Source organism: Pleurodeles waltl, chromosome 10 (assembly GCF_031143425.1).
Source record: "Pleurodeles waltl isolate 20211129_DDA chromosome 10, aPleWal1.hap1.20221129, whole genome shotgun sequence".
NCBI lineage: Eukaryota > Metazoa > Chordata > Amphibia > Caudata > Salamandridae > Pleurodeles > Pleurodeles waltl.
The window spans coordinates 13786983-13800493 of record NC_090449.1 but is presented as its reverse complement, the minus strand read 5'-3'; the positions used below and the strand labels follow the sequence as shown (position 1 = coordinate 13800493).

At 49.5% G+C, this 13511-nt stretch overlaps 1 protein-coding gene across 3 annotated transcripts in view; it reads left to right on the top strand.

Moving 5' to 3' along the window:
• Positions 1 to 13511, top strand: part of PNCK (pregnancy up-regulated nonubiquitous CaM kinase) — a 223459-nt gene that overhangs the window by 83521 nt on the left and 126427 nt on the right. For 2 of the 3 annotated variants that reach the window (XM_069209409.1, XM_069209411.1), the window contains exon 3: positions 9595 to 9952. In XM_069209409.1, coding sequence (XP_069065510.1) covers positions 9876 to 9952 — 77 coding nt within the window. In that variant the 5' untranslated portion in view covers positions 9595 to 9875. Of the gene's footprint in view, positions 1 to 7863; positions 8111 to 9594; positions 9953 to 13511 lie in introns of those variants that run through there. The other variant, XM_069209410.1, reaches the window with a different exon arrangement.

Below are 13511 nucleotides of genomic sequence, written 5' to 3'. Positions count from 1 at the left end.
TTTCACGCTGCTCTGTGTACTTGGTCTGCAGCGGATCACATGTTTCTGTTTCTTTTCCTTGCTGACGGGACACCTCCTGCACTTGTCTCCCCCCGCCCTGGGCTTTGTTTTCACTGTTCGGAGAGTTCAGCCTCCTATTTCTGAGGCTTGTAGAACTGAATAATAATAACTTTTATTCGGTATAAAAAAATTCATCCATTACAACAAATAATCACCAATACATTTGTTAAAAATAGCAATAAAACCATGTATAATAAAAACACCCATCAAGAATATAAACATATAAAACCACATTCATAGAAAGCAATAAAATAGAAAAATTCATTCTAAAAACTCAACGTTATTACGCCAAGTAATAGCTCCCTTCAGGAATAATCCCAGGCCCTTCCACACCAATACATCTGAGGCCATCTGCAACCACATAAAAGCAGGACGATATCGCACGAAACCCTTGGGCCTTAGGAGAGGTAATACAAATTTAGTTCTAAATGGTGCATAGAAGACACAAAACAATGTAAAATGGGACAAGGTCTGTTGGGACACCCCATCACAGGGGCAGGGTCTAATACATTTGTCCCCATTCTGACACAGATTACTTCTGATGATCCCCAAACAGAATCGGGTTATAAGAGACCTTTCCCTCACATCCTTTATCTCTAAGAGATAGCGCTCAGGACCTACCCACATCTTTAACATGATGAAATCCCTGATCGATTTTTTCCCTAAGGCCTCCCCCTCGCTCCTGGTCCCCTGGATTCTTAAAAAATTATCCTTTACCCATTTCTTATCACAACTAGTCAGGCCCTCAGGATAGTAAAAAAATTCAGGCCGCCCCAAATCATAAGCCATCTTCCTTATGTGCATCAGCCAGGGAATATTCTTTACATTGTCGCAAGCCAAACAATCCCTTAAGATATCCCTATTAAGAGTGGCATGTTCATTACTCCAAATTGAGATCCATAGCAGAAGGGGAGCCAACTGGATAGTGCCCTGCACACACTCAAGCTCCAGTTCCAGGTGAAGGCTAAAACCAGGGATATTTTGTCCAACTCCCAAAGCCTTCTACAGAACCGATTTTCCTCCACCGTAAGGGCTCGGGTGTCCCTATACCCCCAAAGTGCAGCACCATACAGCAGGACAGGGAGGCATTTCCGCCTATAGATTTCAAGCAAAGGCTTGATAGGTTTACTCCCTACCCTTACAGCAAAGTCAAAAGTCGCACCACCTGTTGCATGAAAAAGTGCACCACTTCTGGCAATACAGGGTTTCCAAGATCCTTTCTCATCAAAAATAATCCCTAAGTATGGAAACTCATGGACCCTACTGATAATTTGATCCTCCACCCTTAGCTCCCCCACCCTGCTCAAGGGTCTACCACAAACCATAAAATGTGATTTCTTCAAATTGACCTCTAAACCCAAAGCTGACATAAAGGAGGCATAAGCTCTAATTATTTCCCGGAGACCATTCATAGTGCGGGCCATGAGGACCGCGTCATCCGCATACGTCAACACAGGGATATCAGTACCATTCACCTCTGGGACATCCCTACAATGTTTCATCAGAAAGTCAGACAATCCATTTGTATATAGAAGGAACAAAGTAGGAGCCAGAACACACCCCTGGCGCACACCCCTTGAAAGCTTAAAAGCCTCTGAGCATTCCCCATTAGACCCCACCCTCACATTTGCAACCGTCCCGAATGGAGATATCGGAGCAGCTCTACAATATTAGGATCCAACCCTGACTGATTTAACCTCTCCCATAATATAGACCGGTTCACCTTATCGAAGGCACAGCTAAGGTCCATAAAAGCAAGATAGAGCGTACCTTTCCTGGCCTGCGTGTATTTGCTGATCATCATCAGTAGGTTGAGACATTGATCTCGCGTACCGAGGCCTTCCCTAAAACCATACTGGTCCCGGCTTAAAATGTCATTCCCTATCATCCAGGACTCCAGAAGCCTTAAAATAATCCGTCCCAGAATCTTCACAGAAGAGTCCAGGAGAGAAATAGGGAGATAAGACTTAGGATCATTTCGATCGCCCTTTTTAAACACTGGGACAATACACGCTAGTCTCAGCAGTTGTAGAACTGAACTTTGCACCGGAAGCATTTCCTAGCACCTTTCTCAGGGTGACTGCAGGACGGTTCAGCTCAGACTACACCCACAGAACGCCCTGGCAGCGCCTAGACACGATAAGGCAGCAGCCTTAGAGCGTCTCCTGGCGGGGGCGCCACACAACAGCAACAGAGAGGCACGCCCTTTCCACCTGTGCCCGGGGCATTGAAAATCCAGGCACTACCCCTGCAGGGTTTAACTCTGGATTGTATTCTGGAAGGATATAACTTTTATTTAATTTCTGTGCTGGCAGCAGGGGCTGCTTCCGTAGGGGGAGGGGAGCGGTGTTGGAGGGGGAGCTGAGGCCCTGGTGTGTAGGGGCAGCGGAGCGGTCCACATGACCAGAGCAGGGGCTGATCTCGGTGTCTGGAGCAGTGGTCCAGTGATCTGTGACCTCTGACCTGACCCCAGCCTCGTGTGATTGTAAACAAAGATGGCCTCGGATCAGCCTTGAGTTGGCACCCTGCTTGTGCCAATGTATTTTCTTGCAGCGTGCATCGGCTTCTAGGAGCTTTAGCAAGAGCACTGTGGGGCAGATTGTGAAAAACGTCTTCTAATAGGGTGCGCACAACGTGCAACTCGCCCCCTTCCAGAAAAAGATTTGTGACAACTTTAAAGTGTGTGCATCACCCACGCGTTGCCCTTCTTACTCCAGTAAAAGCAAATTAAATCCTCATATAGCATATGCCACTTGCAATCAGAGGACCCAAAGACCCCCACAAGGAACAGCAGAATTCAACAGACAATTACTTAATGTATCAAAGATATGACTTCAAGCGTTTTACAAATGCACAAGGACAGCAGTCAGTAGATTGGTTACAGCACTCGTGGAGACAGTCTCTTGCCACTGAGGATACAGTGCGCACTGTGCCAGCAGGCCCCAACACAAAGCACCACCACCCGGGCATTTAAATAACGCAGCAGAGGACATCATCAGAACGCCATTGGCACAACAACTTTGGGCATCCCTCCAAGCCAGGAGGGTGCTCCCAACAAATTCCAGGGCACCGCATAGCACTTCTGCACCACAGGGGTACCTGATCAGAGGCGTACCCCCCAAAGTTCCAATCAGGCATCTAGGGCAGGGCAAGATAGTCCAGGGCCACCGGCTGGTCAGCACCCCTCTCTCGCCCGCCCAGCACCCACACAATTACACCCCGCTCGGGGGTCAGTCCAGACAAGAGTCCATATTCAGAGTATACTCCCAGCCCTGGGGGAGGGGTGGGTGGGAGACGTTTGGTGGGCGCGAGGACCGCGACACCACTGGAGATAAGGGGGCAGTGGGGGTTGAGGCAAGAGTTGCACCCGTTTAAGTATCCTCATGCAGGCCGCTGGTCCCCCTGCGCCTCATGATGACGCAGTTCCGGGCAAACGTTGCCTCTGTGGTGCAACTAAGGGCACCCCTCCCCCAGGTACTGGGAGGGCCTAGATAGTAGCCCTCTCTGTGGATGCATTGTATTGTATTGTAATAGTATTTATATAACACTTACTACCCCTGACGAGGCGTCGAAGCGCTTTTCGGCGAGCAGTACGCTACTCTGGAACCCAAGAGGAATTAGTGGTGGATTAGTCTAGGGAAATACGAGTTGGGATGAGTAAAGGAGAGGTGGAGGAGGGAAGATGTCTGTGTTAATTAGAGCGTGTGATGTGTATATTTGGTCCGAGATGGCTTTGTCTCTTTGTCTCTCGCCAGTATCTCTCTCCCTGTTCCTCTATTTTGCCTCCACTCTCTGTTTCTTCTCTGTCTTCCTGTTCTGCCTGTCTCCCGCCTCCCTCTCTCTCCCATCCACACTCCCTCTGTTTCTCTCACCTTTCCCATCTATCGCCCCAATGTCTTCCTCTCCCTCTATCTCTTCTCTCAGCCTCTGTCCTCAGCACCCCCACTTTCACATGCACCCCCTCCCCTCAGCACCCCTTCCTTGGCAGGCGCAGGCACATCCCCGGCACATGAAAGGCCTCGGTGAAGTCAGCAGTCAGTCAGGCGCTGACAATATTTGCAGGCAGTGAGTGAAATGTTTATCCCAGCGCCGCTGCCTGTGCTGGGGGGAGGAGGCTGCTGCAGAGCTGAGGCCCGGCAGGGAGGAGACAGCCCCCCCTCCTGTGATCTGGGGCTCAGACATAGCAACGAGGAGTTGTTATTCATTCCGAGCTCAGTGCGCGGCCGTCTCATCACTCACTGGGGCTAGTGGGCGGATGCTCGGCTGTGACGTCACCTCACCCCTCCTGCTGCAGAGCCAGGGGGTCCAAGGGTTGTAGGCAGTGGCGTAAGGAAATGTGAGACCCCCCCCCCCCCCCCCAACACAGTATATGGAACCCCCATCCCTCCGGACGTAAGCAGGAGCTCTTAGGCCGGAGTACTGTGCTGAGGGGACCCCTAGAGCTCAGGCCCCCGCACCGCAGAGTCTGGGGGGGCTTTGTTATGCCACTGATTGTAGCTGCAGCCATTAGGGATGAAAAGGGTGCCGTCTTAGCGCTTAGTAGGAGCTGGCGGGAGTGTTTGCCTGTTTTTAGCTGCTAGCACATGGGTCCTGTCCAACTTCCATGGATTTTGACTCATTCCAAGATTTACAAGTACTTGTAAACCTGGGAATGTGCCAAGATACGCTTCCCCACGAGAAGTAAGGAACAGAAATAGGTTTATTTCGCCTTGTTTTTTCCTCTTTTGCAAAGGCCACCAGGGATTGTTTTTATGAAAGACGGTGCAAATTCCTGGATAAAACAATACTGCAGCAATGCAGACACCCCTGCACCAAGGTGCAAGGCTGCCCGCTTTGGTGCAAGGCTGCCCGCTTTGGTGCAAGGCTGCCAGCTTTGGCGCAGGGCAGCCCGCTTTGGCGCAAGGCTGCCCGCTTTGGCGCAAGGCTGCCAGCTTTGGCGCAAGGCTGCCCGCTTTGGGGCAGGGCTGCCCGCTTTGGCGCAAGGCTGCCCGCTTTGGCGCAGGGCTGCCAGCTTTGGCGCAGGGCTGCCCGCTTTGGCGCAAGGCTGCCAGCTTTGGCGCAGGGCTGCCCGCTTTGGCGCAAGGCTGCCCGCTTTGGGGCAGGGCTGCCAGCTTTGGTGCACGGCTGCCCGCTTTGGCGCAGGGCTGCCCGCTTTGGCGCAAGGCTGCCCGCTTTGGTGCAAGGCTGCCCGCTTTGGCGCAGGGCTGCCAGCTTTGGCGCAAGGCTGCCCGCTTTGGCGCAGGGCTGCCCGCTTTGGTGCAAGGCTGGCCGCTTTGGCGCAGGGCAGACCATTGTGCACCGGCGCAGGGGGAAAGGACAGGAATGCAACGCATTAGATAAATACGGAGCATTCCTGCCAACGCAGCTGGGTGCCTTGATGCGCTGCACCGCAAGGTCCATAAATAGTGCCCAAAGAAGGGACGTTAGTCTCCAGCTCGGTGTTTGCTCAAAGCTTGTGTCACCGCGGTGCACCTTGTCTCAGGTGACTTTTAATGCTGCCTCTGGTTTCCCCTGCACGGACCCACAGAGAGGCAGCTGGAAGCGTGGTCCATCCATCTTCAAATAACTCATTTAACTCAAAAAATTGGGGCCATCTCTAGGACAACCTCGCTTCACCTTCTGAGCTCTGAAGGAGAGGTCTGCGCCACAACGTCCTTTGTCTCCCTCAAGGCTGGTACTTTGTGCCCTCTCCATGAGAACTGAATACTCCAGTTAGGGCCCTGAGAAATGAACACCTTACTCCAGTAAGGCCTTGAGAAATTGTCAACGCATTCCAGGGATGACCTTAAGAAAATGACAGAATACTCCCGGCGAGACCTTGAGAAAAGTCCAAAATACTCAATGTGAGACTTTGAGAACGGGAGAAAATACTCAATGTGAGACCCTGAGAAACTGAAAAAATACTCACTGTGATACCTTGAGAAATGCCAAAAATACTCACCATGAGACCTTGAGAAATTACAATACTCAATGTGAGACCTTGAGAAACTATAAAAATACTCAGTGTGAGACCTTGAGAAATTACAATACTCAATGTGAGACCTTGAGAAACTATAAAAATACTCAGTGTGAGACCTTGAGAAATGGAAAAAGTTATTGATGTGAGATCTTGAGAAACAGAAAAAATACTCAGTGTGGGACTTTAAGAAACTGACGAAATACTCAGTGAGAGACCTTGAGAAATTGACAAAATACTCAATGTGAGACCTTGAGAAATAACAGAAATACTCAGTGTGAGACCTTGAGAAATGGCTAAATACTCAATGTGAGACCTTGAGAAATGATAAAAAATACTCAGTGTGAGACCTTGAAAAATGACAAAAATACTCAATGCGAGACCTTGAGAAATGGAAAAAATACTCAATGTGAGACCTTGAGAATTCACTAAAACGCTGTAGGTGAGAACTTGTTAAACTACCAAAATACTCACGGTGATACCATGGGAAATGGCCAGGATGCTCCAGGAGATCTATCCACCTTGTGAAATTGCAAAAATACTAGGTCTGAACAAACTTCTAATATGCCTAGCACCTAATTTCCTGCATTTCGCATTATGCTTGTTACATGAAACACTTACCCCACCTCGCATAATATTCTGTTCAAGGAAAAATCCTATTGCCGGTGCAAAATGAATGAAGAGAACATGAATATTAGATTGAATACTCCATGTGAGACCTTGAGACAGGGGAAAAAAACTTCAGTGCAAGACTTTGAGCAGTGGCCGAAATACACCAGAGATACCTTGTGGAATAGCCAGAACACTCCAGGTGAGGCATTTAAAATGCCCTCAGTATTAAAAGGTAAGTCCTGGAGTCAAGAATGGAATACTCCAGGCGAGACCTTGCTTGTCACTGGTGGTAGCAAACACTGAAACGCTTGCCTACTACAGTAAACTGTGAGATTCCCTCACAAAATACCTATCTACATGCTTCAACACAGTCTAACGACAAGGCCTATTGTTTTTAACATATTCCTTTCACAGTAAATACGACAGGCCTGCTGTCATCAACAAAGGCCCTTGTAAAGCGTTGCTAAACACCTGCTCAGGTCTCAAGGCGCTGGGGGGGGGGGAGGGTCCTTCCTGAATTGAGGCAGAGCGGGAGATTGCCTGAGATGAAGAGGAAGAGAGTTCCAGGTCTTCCCAGAGAGGTCGGAGAAGGATCTTCCCCCGGCTGTGGTCTTGTGGATCTGTGGGATGGTGGCCAGGGCCAGTCAGTGGCGTAGCGTTGGGGGGGTACAGGGGGGGCCGGCCGCACCGGGCGCAACATCTTGGAAGAGACTCGAGTGCTAAAATCCACGGGTTAGGGGGCGCAAATTACTTGCCTTGCACTGGGTTAGGGGGCGCAAATTACTTGCCTTGCCCCGGGTCCTGACAACCCACGCTACGCCACTGGGGCCAGTTGAGCGGAATGTGTGGAAGGCATGGAAATTAGCGTGAGAGATGGACCTCCTGTATAGAAGAGTATTTTTTTCCTGTTGGGGAAAACATTTTTCCTGTTGGAAACAATCTGGAGATGTGTGTATACACCCGCAGTGGAGACATCCTCGGCAGTAAATTCATTTACTTCTGTCAAGAACCACTTTGCGAACTCCTGGAATACGTCATTGAAGTGTTTTCGTAAATTTACGCAGAATATTGCCTTTAAAGTCACCTGGAAGTGGTATGACCCGGAATCCCTGCTACCAGATTTATTTGGTGATTTGCAATATACGTTCGTGACGTAGGGCGGGGGGAATGGCGTACTTTATGCCTTGGGTGCCTCCAGCCTCTACCTCTCTGAGCAGAAAGCATCCTCTGCCCAGAAGAGAGGAGCCAGACGAGTGCATGCGCGCAAGGGCGCCACTCACAGGGATGCAACAAAGCCTTGCGCCTCCATCCTCGTCGCCATGGCAACCGGGAAGCCTCCGCGGTCCGGAGAACTGCGGCAGGGATCCGCGGCTCTGTCCCGGAGCATCCGCCAGCCCTGACTGCGCATCAGGGCACGCGCAGCTCCTCCCAACCCCCCACAGTAAACAAGCGCTGGGATTCAGGACACACGGAGTCAGCCAGGTAGGGCAAAAGCGTGGGTCACCGAGCCTGCTGCAGAGCTCTCAATGAAGGCGCAGGTTAGAGCTCATGCTGGGCAGATGCACACTGGCATCCCCTTAGGATCCAGGAAGTGAGCAACTTGGAGTTAAACACAGAGCTCAGAAGCCGAGTACAAAGCTCCAGCACCCGGGGCTACTGCAGTGTGTCTGCACACAACAGAGGCAAAGGGCTTCTCTCACCAACAAACAGCCCCATCACCAGGGGCTACTGCAGTGTGTCTGCACACAACAGAGGCAAAGGGCTTCTCTCACCAACAAACAGCCCCATCACCAGGGGCTACTGCAGTGTGTCTGCACACAACAGAGGCAGGAGCTTCTCTCTAACATACCACCCCAACACCAGGGGCTACTGCAGTGTGTCTGCACACAACAGAGGCAGGGAGCTTCTCTCACCAACAAACCACCCCATCACAAGGAGCTACTGCAGTGTGTCTGCACACAACAGAGCTAGGCAGCTTCTCTCACCAACAAATCACCCCATCACAAGGAGCTACTGCAGTGTGTCTGCACACAACAGAGGCAGAGAGCTTCTCTCACCAACAAACCACCCCATCACAAGGAGCTACTGCAGTGTGTCTGGACACAACAGAGGCAGGGAGCTTCTCTCACCAACAAACCATCCCATCACAAGGAGCTACTGCAGTGTGTCTGGACACAACAGAGGCAGGGAGCTTCTCTCACCAACAAACCACCCCATCACCAGGGGCTACTGCAGTGTGTCTGCACACAACAGAGGCAGGAGCTTCTCTCTAGCATACCACCCCAACACCAGGTGCTACTGCAGTGTGTCTGCACACAACAGAGGCAGGAGCTTCTCTTTAACATACCACCCCATCACCAGGGGCTACTGCAGTGTGTCTGCACACAACAGAGGCAGGAGCTTCTCTCTAACATACCACCCCAACACCAGGGGCTACTGCAGTGTGTCTGCACACAACAGAGGTAGGCAGCTTCTCTCACCAACAAACCACCCCATCACAAGGAGCTACTGCAGTGTGTCTGGACACAACAGAGGCAGGGAGCTTCTCTCACCAACAAACCACCCCATCACCAGGGGCTACTGCAGTGTGCCTGCACACAACAGAGGCAGGAGCTTCTCTCTAACATACCACCCCAACACCAGGGGCTACTGCAGTGTGCCTGCACACAACAGAGGCAGGAGCTTCTCTCTAACATACCACCCCAACACCAGGAGCTACTGCAGTGTGTCTACACACAACAGAGGCAGGAGCTTCTCTCTAACATACCATCCCAACACCAGGGGCTACTGCAGTGTGTGTGCACACAACAGAGGCAGGAGCTTCTCTCTAACATGGGTCTGGATAAACTGTACCACTAGCACTGGGCCATAACCCCTGGGACTATGAAGAATGTTTTTAAGAGGTCACTTCCTGTAGGAGCCTGGGAGCCCAGCGTAATCTGTCCTCTCTCCTTCTCTCTTTACAGCCTGCTGGTGGGGCCCTGCCTCCCCTGAGCTCAGGCCTGTGCCTGCTGCACCACCAGGACCCCCTGCCAGACTCTGCTGCATCACCAGGACCCCCTACCAGACTCTGCTGTAACACGAGAGCCCCCCTGACCAGACTCTGCTATATCACGAGGATCCTCTGTCCTGCCTCTGCTGTGTCAAAAAGATCCCACCAGGACCCCCTGACCAGCAGCACAAGGACTCACAAGCTCCCCTGATCCACCTCTACTGCTATAAGAACTCTGTACCCCCAGACTCCACCATGCCTCTGGGGAAGAGCTGGAAGAAGAGGATAGAGGACATCTCTTCTGTCTATCACATCAAGGAGAAACTGGGCGCGTAAGTACCGCTTCCACGCGAATACAGCATCTTCACTAATACCGCTTCCACGCAAGTGCAACTTCACTATTACTACTTCCACGCAAGCACAGCCACTTCACTAATACTGCTTACAGGCGTGACAGCGTCTTCACTAATACTGCTTCCACTCGAGCATAGCTTTTTCACTAATACTGCTTCCACGTGAGCACAGCTTTTTCACTAATATTGCTTCCATGTTAGCACAGCCACTTCACTAATACCGCTTCTACACTAATACAGCTTCTGCACTAGCACCGCTTACACACTAGTACAACGTCTTCGTTAATCCTGCTTCCACGCGAGCACAGCTTCTTCATTAATACTGCTACCACATGAGCACAGCCTCTTCACTAATACTGCTTCCACGCGAGCACAGCTTCTTCTCTAATACTGCTTCCACGCGAGCACAGTTTCTTCGCTAATACTGCTTCCATGTGAGCACAGCCTCTTCACTAATACTGCTTCTGTATGAGCACAGCCTTTTATTAATGTTGCTTCCATGCTAATGCAACTTCTTCACTAATACTGCTTCCACGCGAGCACAGCTTCGTCACTAATACGGCTTCCATGCTAATACAACTTCTTCACTAATACTGCCTCCACACGAGCATAGCGTCTCCATTAATACTGCCTCCACGCGAGCACCGTTTCTGCACTAGCACCGCTTCCACGCTAATACAACTTCTTCACTAATACTGCTTCCACACGAGCATAGCGTCTCCATTAATACTGCCTCCACGCGAGCACCGTTTCTGCACTAGCACCGCTTTCACGCTAATACAACTTCTTCACTAATACTGCTTCCACGCAAGCACAGTTTCTACATTAATACTGCTTCCACACTAATACAACTTACTGACTAATACTGCTTCCATGCAAATACAACTTCTTCACTAATACTGCTGGCATATGAGTACAGCTTCTTCACTAATACTACTTCCACAAGAGCACTGCTTCTTCACTGACACTGCTTCCATGCTAATGCAACTTCTTCACTAATAATGCTTTTATGCAAGCACAATTTCTTCACTAATACTGCTTCCACGCTAATACAACTTCTTCACTGATAGTGCTTCCACGCTAAAACAACTTCATCACTGATACTTCTTTCACGCGAGCACAGCTTCTTCACTATTACTGTTTCCACGCAAGCAAAGCCTTTTCACTAATACTGCTTCCATGTGAGCACGGCTTATTCACTAATACTGCTTCCATGCTAATACTTCTTCACTAATACTGGTTCCACGCTAATACAACTTCTTCACAATACTGCCTGCATGCGAGCACAGCTTCTTCACTAGCACCACTTCCACGTTATTATAATTTCTTCACTAATACTGCTTCCATGTAAGCACAGCCTCTTCACTAATACTACTTCCACACGAACACAGTTTCTTCGCTAATACTGCTTCCTCGCAAGCACAGCCTCTTCACTAATACTGCTTCCATGCGACCACAGCTTCTTCACTAATACTGATTCCATGCGAGCACATCCTCTTCCCTAATACTGCTTCCATTCAAGCACAACCTCTTCACTAATACTGCTTCCACGCGAGCACAGCTTATTCACTAATACTGCTTACCCGCTAATTCAACTTCTTCACTAATACTGCTTACACTCTAATACAACTTCTTCACTAATACTGCTTGCATGCGAGCACAGCTTCTTCACTAATACTGCTTCCACGCGAACACAGCCTTTTACTAATACTGCTTCAACGCTAATGCAACTTCTTCACTAATACTGCTTACACTCTAATACAACTTCTTCACTAATACTGCTTCCACACGAGCACATCTTCTTCATTAATAATGCCTCCACAATAATACAACTTTTTGACTAATACTGCATCCATGTGAGCACAGCTTCTTCACTAATCCGGCTTCCACACGAGCACAGCTTCTTCACTAATACTGCTTCCACGCGAGCACAGATTCTTCACAAGTACCTCTTCTGCAGCGATTGAAGAACCTTCACATGCAGCTAGTGAAGTTCTTTGCCACTTATGCCTAATAGAATATTTAAATTTCAGAAACTAAAGTTGACACAAACTATGAAAGCCATAGACGCTGGCTAGGGTGGCATTTTCATAACAGGTTTGCTGTACATGTTTACATTCTTGAGGTAGATCATTGAGGGGTCCACACTAATGTGCTGCATTTTCCCTTAAAGTGAACACCGGAAGTTACTGCTGCTTCTTGCTGGGCTGTCTGTGTATTTCAGCCTGAAGGGCCAAGCAGGAGGATTACAGGTCCTTGATGAAGCAGGGTGTGGAGGACGGTGGAGGGCTACCAGGATCCAATGGGCTTTTCTTGATGTCATGATAGCCCACCCTATAAAAGGACACACAGAGGAGAGAGTGGTCCTTCATGGTGGATACAGGGTCTAACTCACGCATTAACTCCCAGACACTCAGACACGCGCAGACACCATACACACTGGGTCAAGAGATTGAGTTTATACCGCAGGAGATTCCCACAGTGATAACCCTCTCCCTTGGACTAAAGGGCTGTACAGCAAAGAGTTTCAATCACTGCCACCAGGATATCATTAATACATAGGGAAGTCACTCTTCAGGATGTTGAAAGGTGGAGCCCTTTAGGCGTTGTTCGACCAGACCTAGTCTAGTGGTACCATAGAACTGGGTCATGCGAAGTCTCCGCTCAGAGGAAAGCTGAGTCCCAACACTGACCCAGAAAATAAGACTGGGAAAGGTAGAGTCACATGTCTGAGTGACCCTAACAGGAACACTGCACCTTCATCCTCATTCCTCAACCTCCCCAGATCTGACCTCAAGGAGCCAGGCAGCTCTCCATTTCCTGAGAGTCTTTGAGCATCCTTCCACATTCTCATAGGATAGTCCAGCCTTGTCCTTCAGAGTAAAATCCAGCCTGTGCAAGGAGGTGGAGTGCTGAGGAGCTGTGGGGCTGTGGGGTGATGCTTCTCATGGCTGATCTGGAAGTTTGTGGTCCGTTGGAGAGAGACGGTTGTCCACAGAAGGCAGGAATGAACCCTCAGTGCTCAAACAATAGAAAACAATTGTTCTTTACTGCTGCCCAGAGTGTCGCTCTCTGCAGCAAGAAAAGGCTGATGAAATCAGAGTGTGGTTTCTCCTATCTGCCTTGAGTTAAGCTAGTTCATCTCCCTGCTCAGAGGTGTCTGCCTGAACAATGAAGGGCTGAACCAGGTCAGGAATCTTTAATTCTGCAGACCAAATCACTTTAATGGGCTCCTCCCAGGGATAAGGACAGTCAGTTGCACTAATATACAGCTATAGTTATTAGCCTTAAAGACCAGCACACCACTGCTGTGTTGGTCGAAAGTCTAAACCTTAACGTTGAGATAATCCACAGGCCTGTTTATGAATTTCAAATTAGTTTTCATCATTTGAGGTCAAAATTTAGATCCATTCCTCAGTGGAGGGACGCATATGTCCATTAAAACCTAAATCCTTACTGCCAACAAGTTTCGTTCCAAAATGTAAAGTCTCTAGGATCTTCCTCAGGGATGGAAGTGCTAAACATAATTTTGATTTTG